Genomic DNA, 25027 nt, shown 5'->3' on the forward strand with positions numbered 1-25027 from the left:
GTCAGCTCCAATTTTGTTTTTGCATCGCCCCTACCCACTTTGAGGTCACTCCCGGGCAGTTCATCTCTATGTGATAAAAACTGAATGTCAGATTTTAAAGCAGTGTAACACTTGGAGCTGCCGGTACTCACACTTTGAGCCGTAAATGTTTTCAGAGTGCAGAGAAAAAGGAAAAGGTATTATTAAGTTGACATCATCTCACAGGGAGGCTTTTTGTGCTCCAAGTTAGAGAAGTGTTGTTACTTCTACTTCATAATGTTTTGGCCGTACTGCTGAGTTGATTGATGCCAAGATGTTGACCTAAGGCTGTTGCCAGGGTGCATAGTGTGATGATGAATCACACACTGCAGCAAAAGGGTCAGCCTGCAACCTCTGGCGAGATGGCTTTTATGGCTCATCTGTGGTATGCCCCTGTGCATCACAGCAAAATAGTCCCTGTCCAAAGGGGTCTCTTGTTTTGCACATGTGAAACTCCTTTTGGACAAACTGTGGGCGGAGGAAGTTGGGTTTGAATGTCAAGTATCTTGTGTCTAGGCAAACGCTTCTTGTTGAGCTTGCAAGCCCCATCATCTCTGCTTACTGTAGTCCTTAGCGCACCACCATCTGGCCCACAGCTGAAAACTATTAAGATCCTCTGAAACTTCCTCTTCACTATTCCACCCCAGTTTGGAGGCAAGTAAGTAGCTTTTTATCACGGCTCTGTTGTTGTTTGCATGTTTCTCTCCATACAGCAGGTCTTTTCCCCCTCTCTCCTCTCCTTTTAAAGAGTAGAAGGGAAGAGGTGCCTTTCTTTTATAAAATATGTCAGGATTTTGCATTTGATACACGTCAGATGAAAGTGCTGGGCTGTGAGAGAGCAGGACTGCCTTCCAGATTAGACACCAAAAACACGACGGTTGATTCAGTGGAGGAATCCTGGCACCAAATTCATAAACAGATTGTATTTGCGATGGCTTGCACTTAGGCAGCGAGACTTCAGAGCCGAGGCGAGAGCAAAGTGAGGAAAACAAAGGATCTTTGTTGATTTTTCTTTGCTGGGGCATCGTGTTGGGACCACAGTGCACACTCTGCTCTTATCCCACGTTGAAAGCGCGCTGCCTTTTGAGTGCATATGGTTTGGATTAGTGAGCGGCTGAGGGGGATTTTTTAATGGGACATTAACTTTGCTTTCTTGCTTTCATTTGAAGCATTTTGAAACATTTTGGGGTTTGTTAAACTTTTGCGTTTTTCCGTGCGTTGACTGGGCTTGAAAGAGGAAGACCGCACAGGGTCAGAGTAGGTTGCACTCAGCTCTAGTAAGTTTCTTCCCCAAGCTAAATTCCAAATGTATGAGTCACTGAAGGTGAGTTGTCTGAATCTGGACATGGTTTTTGGAAGGACGAGAATCTAAGTAAGTAGTTGCTGCTTCACTTTTTCCACTAGCCTTGCTCGTAATTCACAAACAAAATTCAGCCTACATAGAATGTACTGTGTAATTAAGTCTTAGCCTGTGTGTGTGTGTGCGTGCGCTCGCTCGCTCGCGTGCGTGTGTGTGTGTTACAGTACAATGTAAAGGCTCTCTGGGCTTTTATTGCCATTTAATTATTGACATATGTGCTCATTTGCTTTTCTTGTTAGTCTTAATACTATAAATTCTTTCTTAATTGACCATTGAAGTGAGTATAGAGTGGACTGTTGTTGAGGAATTCAGAAGAACACGGTGCTTCCTCTGCAGCTGGTAAACATTTAAGAAGACTGACGACATTTGCAGCTCAGTGTTAAGTCTGTGTAGGTGTGTGTGTGTGTGTGAGAGAGAGATCCGGGTTCTGCCGTCCTCCCGAGAGGGTGCTGTTGAATCGGCAAACAGGAAGCTATTAAAACAGGCGCGACACTTCAGCTGTCAATCAAAATGAGTGATATCACAGTCAAGTGTCAGGCGAACCATTGCACTACGTCCAAGTATGTCACAAACAAACAAAAAGGCTGCCAGGCCTTTTTCCACTGTGGATGCCAGAATGAGGCAATCTTTGTTTTAAGACGTTAAAGCTCTTAGCTGTGACTTTTAGGGAGGTCGTGTAAACCACTCTGCACGATTATGGATTCAGGCCAGGTCCTTTTTTTTTTTTTTTTTTGGTCTTTTTAATGGTTCACTTTTGGATCCATGTATCCAGTCTTTCCAATCATTTGTTCTTACAAATTTTCTTGGGCTTCAGTATCCCTTATTGTGCTTTTAAGGAAAAGCAAAGGGTAGAACACAGCTTCCAGTGGGAGCATGTTTTTTGTAATTTTCAAGTCTATTTTATCTTTAATTTTCAGGTGTACTACACCTCCAGAGTCCTGCTTTAGGTTAAAAAGGCTTTTTATGCTCTCGATGGCTCACACCCCCTCATACTTTCTGCTGCTCTCTCCCCAATTTCGAATGGAAAAAAACTAAAACTAAAACAACCCATACTGACGCTATCAAAATACCAGAAACCATTAAAAGGAAGATGAGTCTTTTAAGACAGTTTTATTCTGCAGCAAACACATATCTGTTGCTTCGAAGAGAAAGGTAAGAATGCACTTAAATCTAAATATACAGTCCCAGGTAGCAAAGCAGCGACTGCCAAGGTCTTAATTTGGCAAACCAAATACTGCAAAGAAGTTTGATGCAGAGATCTGGAGAGTTTGCTTTCCCTGTCGCCTTTGGCTAAATGCACATAATAATAGTGTCCTTGCGGTTCACCTGCCTATGTGATGCTTGCAACGGCATCATGTGTGGCTTAAGCAAGAACACGTCGGTCTCTTTCAGCAGTCGATTTTCTCTTCTAGCTGACTGAGGAATGTCAGAGTCTCCACCCTGAAGCTTGTTCCATTTAAAATTTCTACAACCTTTTCCAGGGCCTCTGTCAGAGGAAAAAAAAGCTCCCCTTACAGCGAGACCCCACTACATTGTGTGTGTTTTCCCCTCAGTGATGTGCCTCACATCATTATGTTCCTCATTATGTGCACTTTAGAGTGTTTCATTTTTCAGTCTGTTAAATGCGAGTTCAGAAATGCGTTGGTTTCTGTCAGTGATGAGTCTTCTTTTCAAAACGATGTTGTGTTTGTTTGTCAGAATCTCTCCCCTCGGTAATAAAGATATGAGACTCAGACACAGCCTCAGTCAGAGCTAATGATCCGTTACCCTCCCATGTCGCGGTGATCGATTCATTTTGTAACGCTTAACTTTTAATCTTATTTCTCAGCCCTATGGAGTATTGGCTGATAATTGTAGTCATATTATAACCCATTTTATAAATGTCGTCATTTGTTCACAATTGCCGATGAACATAAACATCGTCAGAGTTTGTTGCAGTGGGAGCTGATGAAGGGAGGTAATGGCAGAGAGGCCAAAGTAACAACCACCTAAACTGAGGTCTTTTTTGGTTACATTTTACCAAGCTAACCAAACTGCTGAATGAAGTCACTGAAGTGGAATTTTCTACAAATGATCACATAAACATTGTGACAAAGTCCCAACTGTTCTGAGGCCAAAGTATATGTTTCATAGCTGCGGGTGTCAGTCCCGTGAATCGATATGTGCCTCCATATTAGAGCCTGGCTGCTTTGTGCCAAATCACGGTGCTGCTATTGTCTGTCTCTGGGTTTAGCTCCGCCCACATCCTCTGTGTTTTGAATTGGGTCTAATAAGCAGTGTTTGTGTTTCAGTCTCCTTTGACTGTCTGGGTTCTTTTGGATGATGCTTTTTGAGCTACTAAGTTGCCAAGTTTTGCAATAAATTAATCCTACAAAAACAATTCATAAGTCATTTTTCAGAAGAAAATGGTAAACACTGCCTCGCAGCTCTAACACACAACTTGCAGCTCACATTCACAGCTGTGAAAATGAAAGCACGCTCTTTCATTTGTAGCAGTTCATGTATCATAACATAATTTTCTTTAAAAAACCCATCTGGTTCTTATTGCGTTCTAAAAATATTTAAAAATATTTCTGTTTAAGAAGTTAATCATTTATTCGTTGAGCTCTGAGGAAATTCCCTCGAATCTTTCAAGTCACATGACGTTTTACAAGAATGGGCTGTTTGGACAGCGGGGTGTTTTCTGTATATCCATCAGTTGATGAATGACATAACTGAGATTTAATACGCTTAATAGACATTTTTATGTGTCACAGCTAACAAGAAAAATGATTAATTTCATTGGCTATTCTAGGATGTTCCTTGTAGAGAGCAAACACCAAACCCTTTTTTTAAAAAATGTGTCAGTTTGGATCATGTTGAAATTTAGCAGCTTGTACAAGATTTGTTGTTTCATCAACCCCAAACTTTTAATAGCTCAGTATTTGCATTGTAAATGTAAGAGAGGGGAAAGTTGTGTTCATTTCCTTTATAGCCCATATAATGTGTTTGTAGAGGCAAAGATTGAAAGAGCTGTTGTGTGCCAGTCCTTGCACATTTCCCACCAGCAAATGTGTAAAGAATTATGATTGTGCGGGTCGCTGACAGCTACCTGGTTCTGGACAGTTTGTCCTTGCAGTCCTCTCCAAAGCTGGGCTCTCATGGGGAACTGATGCAAAAGCTCGGAAGCAGTCAAAGCAGTGTCACATTTGGAGACATTGTGGAGGTGGATGCTTTGCATTCCCAAAAGAAATCACTACTTTTGTTTTTGTGAGGTAGCAATGTCAATGTACTGTACAGTTTGTCTGTTTGGACGCGTTCCCGCATGCATTACTGCAGCTACAGTAGGTTTAAAGAAAGAAGGATGAAATCTGACTTTTATCCATGTTTCACATCATCTCTTACTTTATCCATTATCAGTATTACTCAAATCCTTTTGGTTCTTTGTCTTTCTATAATGTAATAAAAACCTGGAGATGATTAGTAACAGCTAAACAAACAAACGTGTGTATGTGTGCATTTGCTTAGCTGAAAAATTTGCCCTAGTTCTGCTGAAAAGATTTGAACATTAATGCCAGCGCCTGTAAGAGGATCATGGTAAACAATGCAGCGTTTTACCGTGCAGCTTTGTTGCTTCCCTTTGGTACAAATTGCCATTCTTAGACACACCTTGTACCGTTAAACAGCAAGAACAGTGAGTTCTGTTAAAGACTCCACAGATGAGATGAGAATGACGTGGCTCCATGGTAAACAAATGTAACGCAGAGACACTGAGAGTTAAATTTTTACACTTTCTGACAGCAAATGGTTGCCTCACTCTAAGAGGGTGGGATTATTCTCTCCTTTTCTTTTTTCAAAGAAAACTTTAGACTGTTTGTTTTTTCGACTTTCTGTCTTTTGCTGAATGCTTGTGGTGGAAACCATTTTTAACTCGCGTCTCCCTGCTGCTTTTCCAGGTGGAATATTGGCAGATATTCAGGAGGGACCACAGAGACACACAGTTTCCACTATGAACCGCGCCTTCAACAGGAAAAAAGGTGAGCACACATATCCGCCGCTTGTGTAGCTCATAAACCTGAGCTATGTCTGACATTGAGGATGTTTAACAACAAACAATGTGTACCATCAACTGTGTGAGTGGGCAGGGTATACCTCAAAGCACTGTGCCAGTGGTGTTACACAGTCTTTCCTACCTTTCAGGGCATCTTTGGATTCAGTTCATTTCAGTACACAACCATAATCAACTCACAGAGACTTTAAACACCCTCAGCATAAATAATGCATCATAATGAAACACACGCCCACACTGGTTTTTGTTTCAGAGAGATCTGGGAATCCTTCCTGGTGGTGCATTCAAATGCTGAAGTGAGGTGTTTCCATTCTGTTGTTACATGGCGGTGACACTAGAGAACCCAACAGGAAATACAAATCCTTTGTGAATGTTATAGAAACTTTGAGAGTTAGTTGCATTGAATGGGACAGGAAAAGTATTATGTTAAGCTCAGATTGGAGGACATTGAAAGCATCTGCTACTGTCTGAGGATGCCACAAACAGTGACCAAAATGTGGAACAGGAGAGTGGATAAACAATATCCCGATCAGGACTTCCTATTATCCCAGCTACATCCAGTAGCCACCTAAATTTGGCTGATGCTTCTTAGTTAGCAGATCAGTCAGTAGGTTCTCACACTGGTTTGAAGCAGACTGTGGGTGGGGTAGTGAAGCAAGCTGTGAGGCTGGAAAAATGGCAACACGAGGGATCTCTGAAGCTCTATCATTGGACCACTGAGAAAGCTGGAAAAGACAGACAGACAGCAGCTGTTGTTGAAGCTTTAGAAAAATGTGTATGCTACTCTGAGGAGGATGCTATGTTGCAGAATATATAGTGCATCCCACCTACTTACAGTGGCAGCAAAAGGTGGTTCTACAAAGTACTGACTCAGGGGGCTGAATAATTATGCACACCCCACTTTGCAGTTATTTATTTGTAAAAAATGTTTGGAATCATGTATGATTTTTGTTCCACTTCTCACGTGTGCACCACTTTGTATTGGTCTTTCATGTGGAATTCCAATAAAATTGATTCATGTTTGTAGCTGTAATGTGACAAAATGTGGAAAAGGTCAAGGGGGCCAAATACTCTTGCAAGCCACTATATATCTTGGATATCAGCCCTGCAAACTTAAACAACAAGAGATCCCAAGTCCCAGTTACTAAGAGTTAGGAATGTAGATCTATGACGCGGTGATGTCAGTTGGGTATTTCTTTATTTCAAGAAAGCTACAGTATCTCTGAAGGGAAAGCTTGGTTTAAACATGCTCAACCACTGGTATGTTCTTTCTTTGAAAGATATTTTTAAAACATATTTTGGCTCTTTGTCTCAGAAACAATGAGAAGAAATTCTTCAGATGCCATGGCAGGAGATAAGAAAGACCAAGCAGCTTTATCTGGACGAAGCCCTCACTGTTATGGTTTTGTTTATCAAGCTTTGGAAGCTTTTGGAATCATTCAGTGAATCATGTGCAGAAATCTTTTTCGGTGAGGCTCAACTGTAGGGCTGCCATGGTAAATTTTTCCTGCGTGCAGTTCATCAGTTTGGCAGCACTATAAAGTCTTCACGCTTGAAAAGCTCCCCGCAAAAAATAAATAAAATAAACAAACTGACTGATGTTAATGTTTATTATTTTCTCTGATGAAATGATTTCATGTTTAAGATGAAAATGATGAACCGTGCAGCTTCAAAACGCTGTTCGACAAATGTTGGCTGCGATAGATCAACAAAAACATCAAATTATTCATTAGCACAAAGCCACAGAGGACAACAAAACAGCAGAATTAGGCAGTCACGACAGCACGTATAGTTCCTGTCTCTGCAGCGTTAGACAGTTATGAGGGTTGTGCAACACTCCCGAGTCTCGAAGTGACCCTTCCCAAATGCAGAGGAGGAGATATTTGGGACTGCCGTTTGCCAAACAGCTTGATGTGTTTACCACCATCTGTCCCGCTCCCTCTGGTGTGAATCATCAGACCTGGAGAAGCCTTGGACAGCGTTGAGGAAAAGTGTCCGGGGCCCAGGTGGTGTGCCGGGCTTTAATGATATTTGGTTTTAATTCACTTCCCCCCCCCTTCACTACTGTTTGCGAAGGTTTTTGCAAGGGCCTCAGCTCACATAAAATTTCCATTTATAATTGCATGGAGCGGAAATGCTGCTACATTTTTATTTAATTCCTGTGGTTTTCAGCATAAACATGCACGTGTGCAGGAATGATGAAAAAAATGAATTAAAGTCATCCGAAGGCACGGTGTGAAGGACTCAAAGCAGACAGGAGAGGGCTGCTGCTAAAAGGAAAATCAGTCACAGAGAAGGCAAACATGCTCACGGGCAGACGGTCAAACTGACCACTTGTTTTTAACTTCTTACAGCTCTAAATGGTTCATCCTTTTACGTGTCTGCCATAACAGCGTGCTAAAGCTTTTTCACTAAACAGAAGGACAGCAGCTTTCTGACCTCCACCATGCACTATTACATCAGAGTAGCAACAGATGCCTGACCCTTAGGCTTCTCTGCAGATTGAATTTCTGCAACACTTGTTACTGTCAGACTTTAGCAGATGGTGCCAAGAGGTTCAAGAATTCACAGTATATGATAAAAGCTTTCCCCTCCCGAAAAGATAAATGCAAAGAGCATGAACCAAAATATTGAAAAAAGTATCTACATCCAGTCATGTGTGTGCATGGTATATTTCACCGCTTGCATTCATGTTCCATGGACCTTGATGCTGCAGACTTCCTTTTGCAAGCCAGACCGAATGTTGATAAACAGCTTTAATGTCACCTCCGGCTTTATCCTTAAAATATCCTTAGACAAAAATGTGAATGAAGGCGTGGAATGAATGTTTGAATTAACCGGTACCTTTTAAGTGATCGAAATAAAAATCCTATAATGAGAATAAGAGGAAGATGTGAGGTTTGTGACTCCTTTGGGAACATGACTTCCTCTGTCTCCTAATAATCTGAGCACAGCTGTGCTTAATACATTTCCATCAATCCTAAATATCAGCGGATGTGCAATATTTCATCTGCAGCCCGGCAGCCTCCTGCATGAGCTGAACAAAAGTTCGCCAGTGATTTCACGTTGGAATGAATTATTCAGTCTTTGCTGAGGTCTTAATGTGACTGAAAGAGGATAATTGCCTCTTGTTGTTGATGACATCGCTCCGTTCAATTATCATCTTTGGATTTTTGTGTCGCCATTTGAATTTATACACAAGAAAGGTTTACATCGTGTTAGCTGTTTTTTCTGTCACTTTTTAATTTGTAGTAGTTGACATCAATAGTCAACACATTATCCAACAGCTTTCTTCTGTTTCTGCACCTGTCCTGTCTGCCTCTGGCTCTTTTGGCTGGCAGCTGGCACCAAAAACTGGTCCACCACACTGATTTATCTTTGTTGTCTCTGTGTAGGCCTGCGTTTTGTGGGCGCAAACACGTCTAGCAGGTATTACCTGCAGGGATCTTGATCATTTTTATCTCCTGTGCTGATTGCTCCATGGTCCTGGACGTGACTCGCACTGAAGAGTTGAACTCTATGAGAAGCACTTAAAAATATTGCTCTTTTAGCTTGTTAGGAACCATGGGTGGCCACCAGGTTGGCTGTGGCTACAATGTAGCTTGCCATCACCAGTGTGTGAATGTGTGTGTGAATGGGTGGATGACTGGATATGTAAAGCGCTTTGGGGTCCTTAGGGACTAGTAAAGCGCTATATAAATACAGGCCATTTTACCATTTTTTTTTTTACCATCATTGTATCCTACTGAGTTTTTTAAGTGATGGCATGACGTTGAAAATGATGACTGTGTAACTCTTCAATGCTGATTACTTCTAATGCAATCCTGTCTGTAGGCAGCGTTTGCTGTCGGGCATAGGGTTATTTTGGGCAGGCCAGGAAGTCATACTCGGCCGCCATCCCAGCAGATCAGCTGATCTTAGTGTTACAGATCTCTGGGCTTGGCTTTCTAAGCTGCATTAGCTCGTTCAGTGTTGCCGTTTCTTGGCACGCTGCTTTGCAGCCCACCTCCACCTCATCTCCACCTTTCATGCCGTGTTCATGGGGAAAACCTTCATGGGTAATCCATGCCATTGCTGTCTGACGCTGCTCTATTTTGGCTGAGACTTGCTGATGTGGCTTTCCAACATTCCAGTTGCCTGTTAGAGGAAAAAGAGTTATTTGATTCCTCAACAAAGCCATACTGCTCTGGTATTTCCATTCCCAGTAATTTATAAAAATATATGATCACCTTGTGATTTCGATGGTCCTGAGTGAAATTCAGATTTTGTTGCACAGACACGTTGATTTCACCTTATGGTCATTTTGATGGATGTGTTTTATGGTGCCATTTAGTTGTTTTGGATCCTGTTGAGCAAAAAATAAGTAAATAACAAAACAAGTATTAAGAAGTATTTAACTGTAACACTGGGTGGTTAAAGTACCAAACAAAGTACTCCACTCTTACTTACCAAGCTGCACTTACGTTACCTCACGTAGTGCAGCAACAATTCTGATTTGCCAGTATTAAATTCTCATAAATTGTTATTAGGGCAGCGCAGTATGGCCAAAAATATTTATCACGATATATATATATTTGAAAATTTGCGATAATGATATAACTGATGATATAATTGATGTGAGACAAAATACTTTACAACTCCGCAACTTTAGTAGTGCAAAAAAAAAATCAATGTATTTTCACTTAAACAAGCAGCTGTTTTTTATGTGCATTAAAGTTATCTAAAAATTAACAGTGCAAATGCAAATTCCTTACTGACAGTTTAACCAAAAGGCATTTCCAGTGGAAATTGGCCAACATATCCTCAGCATAACCATGTATAATATCCACAAAACTTAAAAAGAGGTTATACACACACAATATGGTATTATGTTGAAGCACAGTATGTATCACTCTGAGTCTCCTGCCTACGATAGCCGTAATGCTCCGACAACCCATCAAGCAGTGCGGCTTCGTAGCTTAGCAAAGTCGTACTGAAACATTTGACAGATTTTCGAGCGCCGTGTACCACATAAAATTGGTTTGGTCAGAAATCCAAGGATTTTAAGAGCGACTTATTTTCCAAAAAACATGGTAATAACGACGGCCCGCTTGCATGCTCTACCATAAATTGTGCTTTGGTGTGTATCTGTCGGACGAAAGCCACACCAGTTCCACACCACTGAAGTTGCACCAATTGATGAACCAATTCTGGTTCATCTGTCATTCAACAATCCGCTTTCGCCCTTCTAATTTTCCGTCGCCGCCATGCCTTTTCTGCCATGTGCGTATGAAAACAAAGGCATGGTGCATGAATGTTTTACCCATGTTCTATTGCGATATTTCATTTCTTATCATTGCCTAACATTATACCGGTATTACCATGAATGGTATGATATGGCCCAGCCCTAATTTTTATTATTTTTAATCAAATAAAAGCAATAGGTTTCTTTAAAAAAAAATGTAAGGCAGTGTGTTTATTCTGTGGTTCTAATGCGGAACATGTTCTTACCCTGTCATCAAATATTGTTGCTTTGTCCAATCCTGCTGGCAAAAGGTGTCCTGATGGACTGGCCAAGAGATAAGTGGTGCTTTTTAAAAAAGAGACATACTGCTTTTGGGAGCTAGAACGATTGGTGGTGCAGTTACATCATTTAAGAAAATATCATTGGTTTTTCTGGGTTAAAACGTCCCCTAGACATGAACCCTGCACAATACAAAATGACATTTAGCCACTGTGTTTAAATGTGACAGAGTACTTAAAGCAGTAATACGTGCTAAGTTTTTCTGTAATCCGATGCTTCATGACACCAAAATCAAGGGACACTTTGTGCCTGAGAAGCATTTTTTACCAGAAAGAGTGTTTTGCTAAAAAGTAGTAGTGTAGCTAAGCTCATTAGATCCAACCTAATGAGCATTACAATCTGTATGTTTGAAATAATTTTACAATGCTACTTTGAAAGATGACTCCTAACTAATCTAATATTTCTGTATTAAATATATAAAAAAAAAAAAGAAATTCTGTGTAAATGGTGAAGTAACACAAGCTTGAAAACCGTTGTTGGACTCGGAGCGTTGGACAGTGCACCGATTTGCTGCACTGTCCTGTGACAGCGCGGACCACTTTCAACTTCACTTGATATCTCTGCAACACAACACACAGGCATCACAACACGGGGGAAAAGCTATGGTCTCTGTTGAAAGGTTTAGTTCATTTTAGAAGGTTTTGAACATTTTAAAATGAGGGCTTTGAAATGCTTTACACAAAAGTACCTTTAACAAAATTTCTGCAGAAGCTCAGCTGGTTAATGAGGGTTCTCAATCATTCCAACTGCAATACGACTTTTATTGCAATATCTACATGGCTACAGATAGTTGCTGAATCCTCTAACATATAATAAACTAAAGTTAATGAGAAGAGGATTGTGCATGCGTTCTATTTGTTCTTATTGTTGCTATAAAAATGGTCAGATGTTTCCTTATCCACCATTATGATTATATTTAACTGAAAGCACCCACATAGAAAATTAGATATGGATGGATGGGCTTTTTAATTTTGCTGTGGCCATCACAGCTGAATGGCTGGACTAAATAATTACCAGTCCAAGTGATGTTCATTCCTGAAATGATCCCTCTAACTATTACACAAGCCATCATTATTGGTTTGCGATATGATCGGAGCACAAATAAGTAGTAACCGTTTAATTCATGCATGTCTGATTACCTTGTCCTGAGAGAACACTGCAGTGTGAGAGGAGAGGCTGTATTGTCCTTGCCTTAACATCTGCTCTGTCAGTGTTATTTTGTAAAGCCGCACGGCCATTTGCATGATCCTTAAGAGTTTCCTTTTTTGGCCTTAAAATCTGCATTAGCTCTGAATGAGCCTGGGCTTTCTTCCTACAGTCAATATTTGCAGTTTTCTCTTCATTTTAAATTCAGTTCCCATAGTTTTTTGGCAGAATGGAGGAGTCGTATTACAATAATTTACAGGAGCTTGACACAAAATCATAAGCATTTGTAGAACATAATTAACTTCAGTACAGTAGCTCTGCAATAATGAAACCACAGTGAACCTTGTAATGTTCAGTTTGTACTTGCAGAGAGCTTTCATTTCTGAGGCACTGTATTGCAGTGTTGTTGGTACTGACTTGAATTAAATTGCAGGGCAGTTGTGACATTTTTGTCCATTTCCCCAAATGTACTGTATATGATGAAGGCGAAACCTCAAGAGATTTCTTCTCAGAAGAATTACTGTCCCCATGTGATTGCAACAGTTTTACTTCATTTATGTAGCTCACCACATTCTAAACTGTACTTCTTTTTGAGAAGTACAGTTTAAACTCTCCAAGTCTTTATCTCAGCGTAACACTCTCCCACAAGTCTGCAGTAGAATTGTGGTTTAGGTCTGCTTGGAGCCCATTTGAAGTTGTCTTCTGCTTGATGGAGAACTGTGCATAGCCAGCACATTCATTGTGTGTCATTGATTGAGCACTGCAGTGAATTAGTCTATTGCCTGCACTCGTCTTGTGGCCGTATTTAAAAAAAAAAAAAAAAAAAAAGTGCACTTACAGCATGGCACTCAAGCTCGACAAGGCAAGGACAAGGAATATTAGGCAGTTTCTCTGTGACCAGAGTACTTCATGCAATTTTTGACTTAAGCATTTCATTATTTTTCTAATTAGCTTTAGTAGTAACAGACATCCATCCATCCACCCATCAACCCGTTTTTTTTAAACCCCTTATCCAATTCAAGGTCTAGCTGATGTCGGCGTCTTTCCCGGTTTAGTACAGTCATTGTATTATATTATTAATAGGAGGAATTTATTTTTATGTTCTATGCTGTAATGCCAATATTTGCAAAGTTCTACACAGAAAAACAAGAGACAAAGCCTGGATTTAATTTAATGACACACTATTTAAATCACTTGATACATAAATACAACATTAAAGATCTTAAAAATAGATCTAGGAACTGAACAGCAAATTGCAAAATACAATTTCTGTGCTTTTCAAATTTGCTTTTTTTTTCACTAAGTACACATCTATTAATGTATTTATTTCTGTATTACTTAATAAAGAAAAAAATAAAATAAAATACAGAAGCAAACAAGATTGCATGAAATGAATAATGCCCAAATGCAAAGAGAACATAAGAAGTAAATGCAAAACCTAAAATTTAAGAAGAATTGAAGGAATAGTGAACGCATTATCTGGTTATTTTAATCCACAGGTACTTGTATTGTATCTGGTGCATTTTTATTTGCAACATATCCATGGATTTCAGTCAGTGTAGTTTAAAGTTGATAAAGTAAATGCAGTATTTTTTTTCTTCACACTGTTGACATGAAGAACTTTTTAAAAGTAGAGCTTGAGATGAAGAAACTGTGAGAAATCGTAAAATACAACTATTTGCTTGTGGATAAGAGATTTTTTTGATAATGGTGTATTAGATGAAACTGCTGGACAACAAGGGTGTTGGTCTCGTTTCCTTCCAGTGCACCACATTAAAATGTTTATCAGGCAATCTCGTGTTCGGTTGTTTTTCTTTTGTTTTCTTTGTTCTTTTCTTCATCATTATTAGTGAAACCTGCAGTGGAGGACCATCACTTCTCCAAAGCTGCTTCTTTGTATTGTTTCAGTGTGAAATTTTACTTTTAGCCAGAAGCAAACGTTGTTTATTTCTTTTGTTTTTACTCTAGTCCAACGATTAAACCATTTATATCTGTCTACTCTGTGTAATTAGAGCAGGCATTCATGGGCGGTATTTCTGCTGCAAGTTCACCAGCTTGCCGATTGATTTTCAACAAGAGGCAGTTTTCGAAAATAAAGCAGTATTCTGGAACAATAGTGGATCACTTTTGGGTGAAGTTGTTTACAGTAATTCATTATACTTAGAACTTAAAGCTGCTTTCTTTTTTCTCCTTTTCAACCAGCATGCTTACTTGTGCGATACAATGCCACATTGGATTTTAAATCCAACCATCAAGATGTGATGCAGTCTACATTTTTGTTATTTCAAGCTTTACTTCAAAAGGTTTCACTTCAGTTTTGTCGTAACTGAATAGTATGATCTGGACTTGGTCATTGAAGAATATGCCATTTCTTCTCTTGGATTGTACTTTGCTTTCGGTCATTATCCATTCTTATTGTGAAGTACCATCTAATCAGTTATGCAGCATTTGTGTGAATGTGAGCAGAGAGTGTAGCTGAATTCATCCTGTCGCCGCTGAACACCAGATTCTCACCAGGTTTCACTGGCAGTCATACATGCCCATCCTGTAATATTGCCTCTGCCATGTTTGACAAATAATGTGGTATGTTTCAAATCAGTGTTTGAAGTCGAGACTCCTGTAGAGCTTTTCTGCTAAAGTCGAGTCTAATCTGGCCTTCCTGTTCTTGAGTGTAACCAGTGGTGTTTGCACCTTGTTGTAAACCTTTATATTTCCTTCCATAAAGACATCTCACCATGCACTTTACATATTTTCTGTGGTCCTTCGAGCCGGTTCATTCCTTGTTTTTAAGAATGAAGGAAACTGTTTGGTCAATCCTGAGTTTTTTTGCTGTCTCTCTGATATGTTAATTTAGTTTTTTTCAGCCTATGCATGAATAGACTGACACCTATTTGTACCTCCTCTTGAGATTTCCAATCAACGGCCACCAATTTCAACATTTTGAAATCAACTTTAGACTTTTTTTTTCCCCCTCAACTTGTCAGTTGAAACATGCATCACCTGGCCACAAAGTTGCTTTGCAATCAATTGGCCAGTTAACTTTGAGCCTCTGAAAATGGGACAGTATGTATAATAATGTCTATTATCCCTAAACAGTTAATGCAGTACCTTTTATTAAACCTGTTGAATTAAAATTGAAGGTCTGCACTTCATTCAGATTTTAATAGTTTCATGTAAAAGCCACTGGGGTTGTGTACAGCAGCAGAATTTCAAGGACCTATTACGGACATGGCCCTAACTGTCCATATGTATTTATAAAATAAATCCCCAGGCTCATATTCTCAGGAATAAGTATAAAATAGGCATTGTTTTTGAAGGAGATCATTCTATGATGCGAAAGATATGTGAAGACAGCTCTTGTTAATAATGGTTGGAGCTGCAGTGTAACATGCATGAAGGACTTGTGACCTTTATGCAACAAAACCTGTCGCTCCAAAGTACATTACACTGTGAGACAGAGGAGCAGCGACACTTTTCCGGCTGTCAGCCCTTAAATTTTCCCTCATCTCCACCCAACACTTGACAGTTCATCCACACAAAGTTGACCTTCAGATTCCCCGACTGTTCCTCACGCCCCAACAGTTATTTCAACTGTACACATCACTGTGGCCAGTTTTTGTCATGCTCACATAGCTGCCATTTTTAAACAGCAAAGAGAGACAAAAAGCATCACCCTCCCCCCTCTCCTTTCATCAGAGCAGTGTGTGCTGACACCTTAAAATAATGCCAGCCTACCCGCCATGTGGCTGTGTCAGCCCGCACAGCATCTCTTCCATCCTTTCTCTTGACTCCTTCTTGCAATTTAGAGTTTGCTGTAAAAGTAGGGAGGAGGCGCCTCATTCCTATGTCAGTTTTCATTCAAGCTTCCCACTAGGAAATTGATTGTGCTTTAGAGGAGGCCATTGCAAGGTGTAAGAAGGTTTAATCTCATTGCACAGCTGTTAAGTAAACCTGGAAGGAATACAGTTTAAGTAGAGAAAAGTTCACAGTGCAGTGCTGGAGACTGTAAACAAACCACCACACTGATGTGTTAGTGTTGTTTAGCTGTAAGGCTGTGGGCATGTTTGCCATCAAAATGAATTGCAGAGGCATAAAATCAACTTTTTTAGTCTAAATTCTTAAGATCCTGTATTTCAGTTACATGTACAGGACTGTGAAAAGTTTCAAGCCACCCATCACTTCTTTAACTTTTGCATGGAAATGGGATATATGTGCGGCAGTACAGCATAAGGTAAGAACAGAATGAGACGGTGTGAAACCTCAAAAAATGACAGGAAATTTTGGCTCCTCTGAAGCAAAACAGGAGGACACAAGAAGCAGTCAGATTGTGCAAATCTTGTTCTTTGTCCAGTATTTACTTCTTTTCTGTATATTGTATTTTTTTCAAACATACTAGTAGTGCAGCAAAAAATAACTGCAAAATGCAGTAATAAAAGTAATTTATTTGGCGTAAATTGGAGCTATTAGTTTAAATTATTTTAGTATTTCTTTTTTTTTTATCTATGTGGATTATATTACATTTGTAGCATTCATTGTTTTTAATTTTTCTTTTCATTTTTTTTTAAATAAAATTAGTTTTTTGTAAATACCAGGACATTAATAACTTGAGCTTGATATATAATAATATACTACAGTATATTTCTAACTAACAAGCTCATTCTCTTTCTCTTGACAACTGAAGAAAGAAAACATTTTGGGGTCAACTTGAATGTGAAAGTGAGGTCAGAGGTCAAATGTAACATGATATTTGGATGCCCATACACCAGTATCATTTCCTTAATACAAACATAGACAGACTAATTTTAATCACTGTTTTGAAGATAAAAGCCATTTATGACAATTTGACCTCATTTGACCTCATTTGACCTTGATGAAGAGGTCAAAGGTCCAAGGTAATGTGATATTTCAAATCCCCATATATCACTTACTACATGCAGATGAGATTTCAATACAGGCACTGGCAGTAAGAAACAGTTTTAAATTGTGCTATATGGCATTAATATCACTTTGACCTGTAGATGTGTCTGTTGACACTGAAGGAGAGGTCAGAGGTCAGATATGACGGGATATTATAAATCCTTATACAACACTTTCTATATATGTTGACAATAAGCACCACACTTATAGTTACGGTCTAGTGCTAAGGTTTTTTTGTCAACTTTTGACCAATATATCATTAAGGTGACCTTGAAGAACTCAGTGGATGGAAGCCTAATTTTAATGGATGTTAATATAACCCCACTCTGCACACCTAGCAGATATTTTAGAATTATTAAAAACTTTTTGAACTATCGTGTTAACAGACAGAATGACTGAATGACATGCAAACCCTACAAAAAGATAACCTCCTTGGTACCGATAATGATGGGTAGCTCAAGACTTCTGCACAGTATTGTGTTTTCTATTCATTTGGATAGAAAACACAGTACGGGCGCTTATTTTAAAATAAACAATTTAATAAACTTAATGTGATTCATATTTCCCCATCAAAAATTACTCAAACAAGTCAACACAGTTTGCCTTACAGCTGTAAAAATAGTCAGTCGTGTTAACCCAGATTATTTTAAATGTATTGCATCCATTTAGTTTGAGTTTTAACAGCATATGGTCAAATATTACGCATTCACAATAGTTTGTATTTGTTTTTGGCAGGTAAATATCCATCACATTAAATCTGTGAATTTAAACAATTGCTAAATAAATTATTATAATTAAAACGTATAATCTCAAAAAATCTTCCAAACATTTCGTCATTACATATTACATACTCTTTTGCCAAAGTTTCTTTGAGAATAATATTGTAGGTTAGCAACCCTAAGCAGTCACAATTAAACAAATGCGGTGTACCACATTAACACTAATTAGAACAGACTTTAAATTCATCAAGCCACTTAGCCAGCACATGAATGTAAACAAAGTAATTAGCGTACCTGTGCAGAGGACGCAGTAAAGTTGACATCACATCGTTTGCACCTTGCAAAGTCTTGATTAACGCAATCAACCTACAGGAGCCAAGTGGCCCCAAGGTCACAGTCATGCATCTTTTGTCCCAAGATTCATTAACGAGGCGATAAGCCGTTTATGAATGTGGAAATGAAAAGCGAAAAGAATCCTTAATCAGTGGGTGATTAAGAAATGCTGAAAATGGCATAGTGGGTGCTTTGGATTGTGTCATCAGTGACCTGTAATGATCTCTGAACCACCGCTCACTTTGTGTTGGTGTAAATCTTCAAAGACTGTCTCCAGGGCAAATTGTAAATCACTAACTATAGGCACTGTGGGATGATTTGCCCAACAAACAAATACACCGGTGCTAAAACTCAAGTGATTAAACACAGATTATCTTTTGATTGGCATTGGAGTAGTGTTTCAGCTGAGAGAGATGGTGTTTTAAAGTTCTAATTTAGTTTAACCAATGCTAGCAAAAGATATTACTTTATGCAATCCTTTATCTGATGGACCCATTTGAAAATAAATGGTTCCATTTGTGTGTAGTTTCACATTTGATTAGCTCTGCAAATAGAGAACGAAGACAATACTGAACAAATTAGCAGACCACCCTATTGGTCACTTTTCATCAAAGCACCACAGACAAAATACTCCATGCTCTATGTAAACAAATATTATTTATTTAAGGATTTACTGATGTTTCAAAAGCTGCCACATGTCTAAAAAACGGTTAAAATTATGTTATGGTAAATGCAGGATTATTAAATTAGATGCTTTAAGGAGTATGGAAGGCAAATTTATTTATTTTGTGTGAATTTCACAGTTTATTTCCAGGCTATGTAAACCCATAGGTGTTTGATAGAATATGCAATCAGCCAGCGCATACAGCTTGTCAGGCCTCAGCTTAAATATTTTGACGGTCACCGGGTTGCTGTGTTTAAACTGGGTATCACAGTGAAGAGTGGATCTTACTGAGAAACCAAACACTGCATGCAGTGGCATGTGGACCCCAAATTATACCAAATTTTATTGTCTTTCTAACTCTAATTTGGTCTCTGATGTACAAAATGAGCTATCAGGAATTGAAGCAATCAAACAAACAGGTAACCACCTACAACTGAAGAGAGACGCCCTTGTACTGATTGTAACTAATGTGGCTAAACACCACACAAGTTACGAGTTCACCTAGCTAACAACATTCGCAAATGATGAGACCAGAGATGTAATCTACTACCACACTCTGACATGTACCCAAACCACCAAACTTAATAAACTAAAAACACAAATAAGTGTTTGAACAGAGGGCAGCCAAACTACCCAGTTTGCTCAGTTTGCTTAACATGAGTAGCAAGTAAACTCAGACATGTAGCGTAAGTAAAATGCTGGTGCTGCACCAAAAACCTCCTTGTGATCTCTGTGGATACAAGCAGACTTCTGTGGTCGCCTGTTGTTTGTATGAAAGACACCGACTTGTCTGTAAACTGTTGCTATTTTGACTTCTGAGCTGTATTTAAATAAATGTGTAACAGACACTGCTTGCCTTCAAAGTAAAAACTCTGCCTTACCAACACTTAAAAAAAAAAATCAGCTTTTACTTTGAAGTTCTTCATTTCTAGTTTTCGTCGCACTTTTTAAAGTTTAATTGCTACTTCACTTTTAGTTTGCTTGCTTCTGGAGACAAGTAACCTCCAAAAACATCTTTCTGGCTGTCCACATTTGGAATACATACTTTTTCCTAGCGACGACTCAGGTGACAGCAACACAAAGAATCTGACTGGTTTTCTATATAGTCTGCTTGGATAACTGTAGCTAACTGGTAAAATGCACTCTCACTGTGTCTGCTCCGTTAGGTCCTCCACTCCTTACCTTCTCTATCTTGTTTTTTGATATTTTGAAGTGGAGTAACAGGGCACGCATACTTATGTGATATGGAAACATTGTCCACTTGCAAAGATGCATCTCCCCTCTAATTTGCTCCTCCTAGAGCACATCGGGCTCAGTTTCCTTCCATGCGTTTGCATTTTTATTGAATACAGGGCACGGCCTCTGAAATTTGCTGCGTTCAGTCAAAGCACACACAGTTTGAGAAGCGGGATTTAGACCAGTAAGTCACAGGTCCAATTACCTTTCATGTTGGATAACTTGAGGTGTGAAATTAAAATCAGCATTTTCCCTTGCCTAGCTTTCATTGGTATGCCCCTAAAAGGGTGCTCCAGTGATGCTGCTAGACCCTCACATGTGTGGCGGTGAACTGTACTTGTGATGTGAAGCTTCCAGGTGTGAATATATGGGAAAGAAGCACTGCGTCTCGCAGAATGAGCCAATTTTCTCCATTTTTCCTCTTTAAAAGGTTCAGCTAATTTCTTCTACTCACTGCCTCACATTTAACCACTGAATGCATGTGGCTAATTGTACCTGTACTGTATTAACTTGGGTGATTAAGTCTGTCATACTGAGTCAGCTGTCTGTATCATTTCAGATAAATCATGGATGCACACCCCAGAAGCTTTGGCCAAGCATTACATAGCCTACAATGCCAAGGTAGGTATCTCTCTTTGCCTGCTACATTTTAATGAACTCTGTCAGAGCAGGGCGACTGCAAAATAATGAAACAGCGAAGAACTGCGACACTTTTATTGCAAGTTGAAAAAGAAGTCTGTTCTTTTGTGGCTCCCACCTTTGTCTGTGTTTATTCCCTCCAGTCATGCCTGTTAAATCTCTCTGTCTGTGTGTCCCACAATGCAGTTCCCCTGATAAGCACCAGGCCTTTCATTGCACTCTCTGGTATTGTCCAGCAAATGAGCTTCACTGCCCATAGATGCATTGTTTTAGGTTGAGGCTGCATAAAAATTCCTGACAGAGACGGCTGATAAACCTCAGCCCCTCTCCTCAATGTAACAATAATTTGGATTTTTTTTTTTTTTTTTTTTTTTTTTTAAATGACATCAGAAACAGCAGTATGCGACATTACGTGATGGCAGAGCTTCAGTTCATCCTTTGTCATTTTTTTTTTTTTTTTTTTTTTTTTTTTTTTTTAAATAAATAGGACAGGGGGAATGAATGAGAGAAAGAGGGGGAGAGAAAGAAAGAAAACCAAAGGGGAGAAGAGACGGTGAGAAGGGGGGGAAGAGAGAGAAAAAAAAAAAAGAACTCCTGGGTCACCTGTATGGAGGAAAAAAGAAACAAACAAAAAAAACAAACAGAGGAGACAGCAAACAACAAAGAGCAACATAATAATAGAGAAAACAAAGCACCATCACAATAAACTAGCTAGTCATAGATATCAATATTTACTAAATAATAAACGATATTGTGCAGCACGCAAGATAGACAGCACACAGTGTGCTTTGAGGCAGCAGCCAAGAAAGCTTTAGTCCGCGTCTGTGAATACCCATGTGTGCATACCTGTGTGGATCAGCATGCTTGCATTCCAAATAATTTGGATTTTTAATGGTGTTTAAATTAATTCCCTGCCCACACACCTCAAGTACTGTCAAAAAATTGATACCGTTGTATTCGTCTCTCATAGTAGCTGTTGTCTCTTGGTGCTGTGATGCGGGGAAGGAAATCTTCCTCATCAAAGTTTAATTTGAAGGAGACTCTGTCTTTTAGCCTTCTTGATTTGTTTATTTTTAATGAGTGTGTGAACAGAGGGGGATTTAAGTAAAGTGGCACATGCACACGTCAAAATAGGTAAGAACTTTGGATCTGATGCAGGACTAACTTGTAATGAAATGGCTCTCAGGCTTGCCTGGAATCAGGATCTGCTATAAAACACTGGGGGAAAAAAAGGTGTTTTTCAAATATCCAGCAAACACCCCTGGAAGGAGGGACTGTGTCCCTTGGGGAGGACTCCCCTGTCAAGCTGGTTTTCTGCTTCATTTCGACAGAGTTTTCCTCCTATGAGGCACAAAATCTGTCGGCCTACATTCTTGTGCTTCACAAATGCGATGCTGGAACGGAGGTGGAGCTCCAAGACTGCCTCCAAAATATCCCTGCAAACTGCTGAAGCTCCCTTCCTGCATGCAGCAAAGAAGCAAAGGAAGCCGGCAGAAGGCACATCTCTAAAATCAAAGCACATTGTCAGTTCCTATACTCGCTGTATTGCTTTGAGCGATGAGATCCCCGTCTGGTTAAATTTGCTGAGATCTGAGTAAAGGACTCATCAGTGAAGGAATTGGGGGGGGTGCTGGGAATGTGCTTGGCATGATCTCCCAGGTTTCAAGCACTCAGTACTGTAAAAATAAGCTCAGTTAGCAGTTCACTGAACAATGTGCCAGATAGTTAGAGCAGAGAGAGAGAGCTCTCTTTTAGCCTCAAGAAAATGAACCCTTTTTCTTTATTTTCAAACGTTGACAAAGACGTAAAATCTTTGATAACTTCAATCATTTCGATTTGACGGCACTTCAAAACTTTCATGAACTGAACCTGAGATCAAATCCTAACTGTGATATAACAAGAAAATACTAGAATTTGACTCAATAAAATCTGAATTTCTTGGAGGAACTACACCACACAGTAGACAAAAATAACTATAAATGTTTTGAAACGGCATCACAAACATGATCTAATATCTTATATTGTTAAATGCGACCTAGCAGACAGCGACAAACTGCAGCTCCTTTTCAGAACACCTGCCAATCAAAGTAGCCACTCCCCTAAACTTTATCTCTGGCAACAATACATCACCCACCATGATGCCCCTGGTGTAAATGTAGGCTGAAAAATAACTTTAGTATTGCGTGCAGGTGATAATAAGCTAATTGGAACTAAAACTGGTGACTGATGGCTGATTCAAGCGTGTTCATCTGTTTTACGGTTTAAGATCCTTCGGGTAAAGACTGAATTGGGAATACACAGAAGATGGACTTCATGTTTTTTGTTCACTGAAATCGCAATTAAGTGATCGTTCCTTTGGTAAAACAAGCAAATTAAAAGAAGCTGGAAAGAGATTTGAAAGTTATTTCCATCTGTGCTAGAAAAATGACTGAAATGATTCATTTATTATCAAAGTGGATTGTCGCTGATGAGTTTTCTTCTTTTGTAATTTACTAAACGTATTCCTAAGAGGAATAAAATATCTATATCAAATTACTTTAATTGATCATGTTTGAGTTCAATTTTAAGAACAATTGTAGAACAGGTAACACAGGAAGTCTCCCTCGCTGATATTTGCAGCAGTATCTTTACATCCACACCAATCACAACAGATCTGCAGTTTTATATTCATGCTAAATCGTTATGCTGTCATCAGTAAATCACAGCAGCAACTTCCCAGCTAAGAACTAAGTCCACTGTTTTTAAAATGTATTACCTTTAACTTCTTACGCAGTGACGACTGCTGAGACTGAAGTGAGCTTTGATTTCGGTGGTCTGCCAGTTCTTTGATCCGATCGGACAGTTATACAAATTCTAACGGTGCTTTTTATGAGCAGCTTCAGTGTGATTGACCTGTGGGCTCAAAGAGGAAAGAGGATGTTGAGAGGTGAGCTGCTAGATTTGCCATGTCTTTCATCAGTAATCATGTCACATTCACAAGTCACTTAAATTATGCACAACACAGATCCTGCCCTTTCTGAAGGTGTATAAGAAAAAAAAAAAAATCTGAGAACTTTCAGCTTGGAGGAGTGAACACCGAATGGATGTTGAGTTGGAACTGAGCTCTATGTTGTGTCATCTGAGTGAACACTTGAGACCTGCCACAAGGCTGACACGTGTGTGTCTGCAGTTGAAAATGTGAGTTCTTTCTGCGGGCAACGAGAGGTAGGGCCGGTTCGTTTTCAGCTGCGTGCACCAGTTGATGGATGAGCCTCCGAGCTCTGTTTGCCTTGTGAGACCTCCCCAGTCGCAGCCCAGAATGCACTGGTCAGGAACAAGTGTTACTCCACTCTATTCTGGGCATCTGTCAGCAGCACTCCCAGAGATGAGCATAAGTGTGGAGAGTACATTTGTCACACCGATGCAGAATGCTGACACTTTGCTCTGAAGCCTCAATCTGTCTTCTGGCTCTATTGATAACTTGCAGTCTGGTGTTAGTTCACCTGTCTTACTGCATTTAGAAAGACGTCAGAGGCTCTCAGCCACCAAAGAGTTACACAGACACGTTTTGGATGGAGAAGCTATATTAATTGATTTGATTTTTGACGGAAGGGTTCTTTTATAGTGCTGTCAGACATGTGCAAGATTAAAAAAAATACAAATAAATTCTGTATTTCACCTCTTGTTATTACAGCCACGGCAGCTGGCAGTGCGCACTCCAAATTTTTATGGGTATTAGCACAGCCAAGTCATTGCCTGCATCACAAAGATTTTAATGTGTCACAGAGACAGTCAAACTGCCGGAGCTGCTTTCAGCTTCCAATGGGAGACATTGTTATTTTGTTTGTGCCAGCCTTGAAGGCTCTGACACCAGTGTTTTTGAAGTCTGATATTGGAACAGGCTCCACACATTAAGCTCAGGAAGCAGCGAAGCAACCTGTGTGACTGCAACAATTACAACTGTTGCTGCCAGATGGGGCGCACGATGTTCAGGCTCAAAGGTTAACGGCTCCATCTGTTGGTGAACAGCAGAAGTGCTGCTCGTGTGCGTCTGTGTGTGTTGGTGTGTGTTCATCCAATCCTCATGTGTAAAAGACACTTTTATAACTTTTTGCAATACAGGAAATGCAAGATGATGAAGAAGAATATATACTAATGCCTTCAGGATGTGAAAGGTCATCTACATTTATTTGAAGTCAGAGTGACAAATTGGAGATTTTAGTGACTTAAACGTGAAGCTCCACAGATTTTAAACTCTGAGAAAGCCTCTTTCCTACAGTTTGATAAAAGATCCAACTCATCCTTTATGGATTCATTTGTTTACCTAGTTTTTGGCCAATGTCCGTAGGCCAGAATACCAAAGTACACTGTAGCATTTCCTTTAGGAGCACAGAATATGATGCAC

General features: G+C 39.5%; 1 protein-coding gene across 7 annotated transcripts in view; it reads left to right on the top strand.

Moving 5' to 3' along the window:
* The window catches only part of gulp1a (GULP PTB domain containing engulfment adaptor 1a), a 94891-nt gene that overhangs the window by 57879 nt on the left and 11985 nt on the right, over window positions 1-25027 (top strand). For 3 of the 7 annotated variants that reach the window (XM_082509012.1, XM_082509013.1, XM_082509018.1), the window contains 2 exons: window positions 5314-5394; window positions 20564-20625. In XM_082509012.1, coding sequence (XP_082365138.1) covers window positions 5314-5394; window positions 20564-20625 — 143 coding nt within the window. Of the gene's footprint in view, window positions 1-520; window positions 677-885; window positions 998-1032; window positions 1391-5313; window positions 5395-20563; window positions 20626-25027 lie in introns of those variants that run through there. The other 4 variants (XM_082509015.1, XM_082509014.1, XM_082509017.1 and 1 more) reach the window with 4 other exon arrangements.

The sequence above is a fragment of the Aulonocara stuartgranti genome (assembly GCF_965226115.1).
Source record: "Aulonocara stuartgranti genome assembly, chromosome: 16".
Taxonomy (NCBI): Eukaryota; Metazoa; Chordata; class Actinopteri; order Cichliformes; family Cichlidae; genus Aulonocara; species Aulonocara stuartgranti.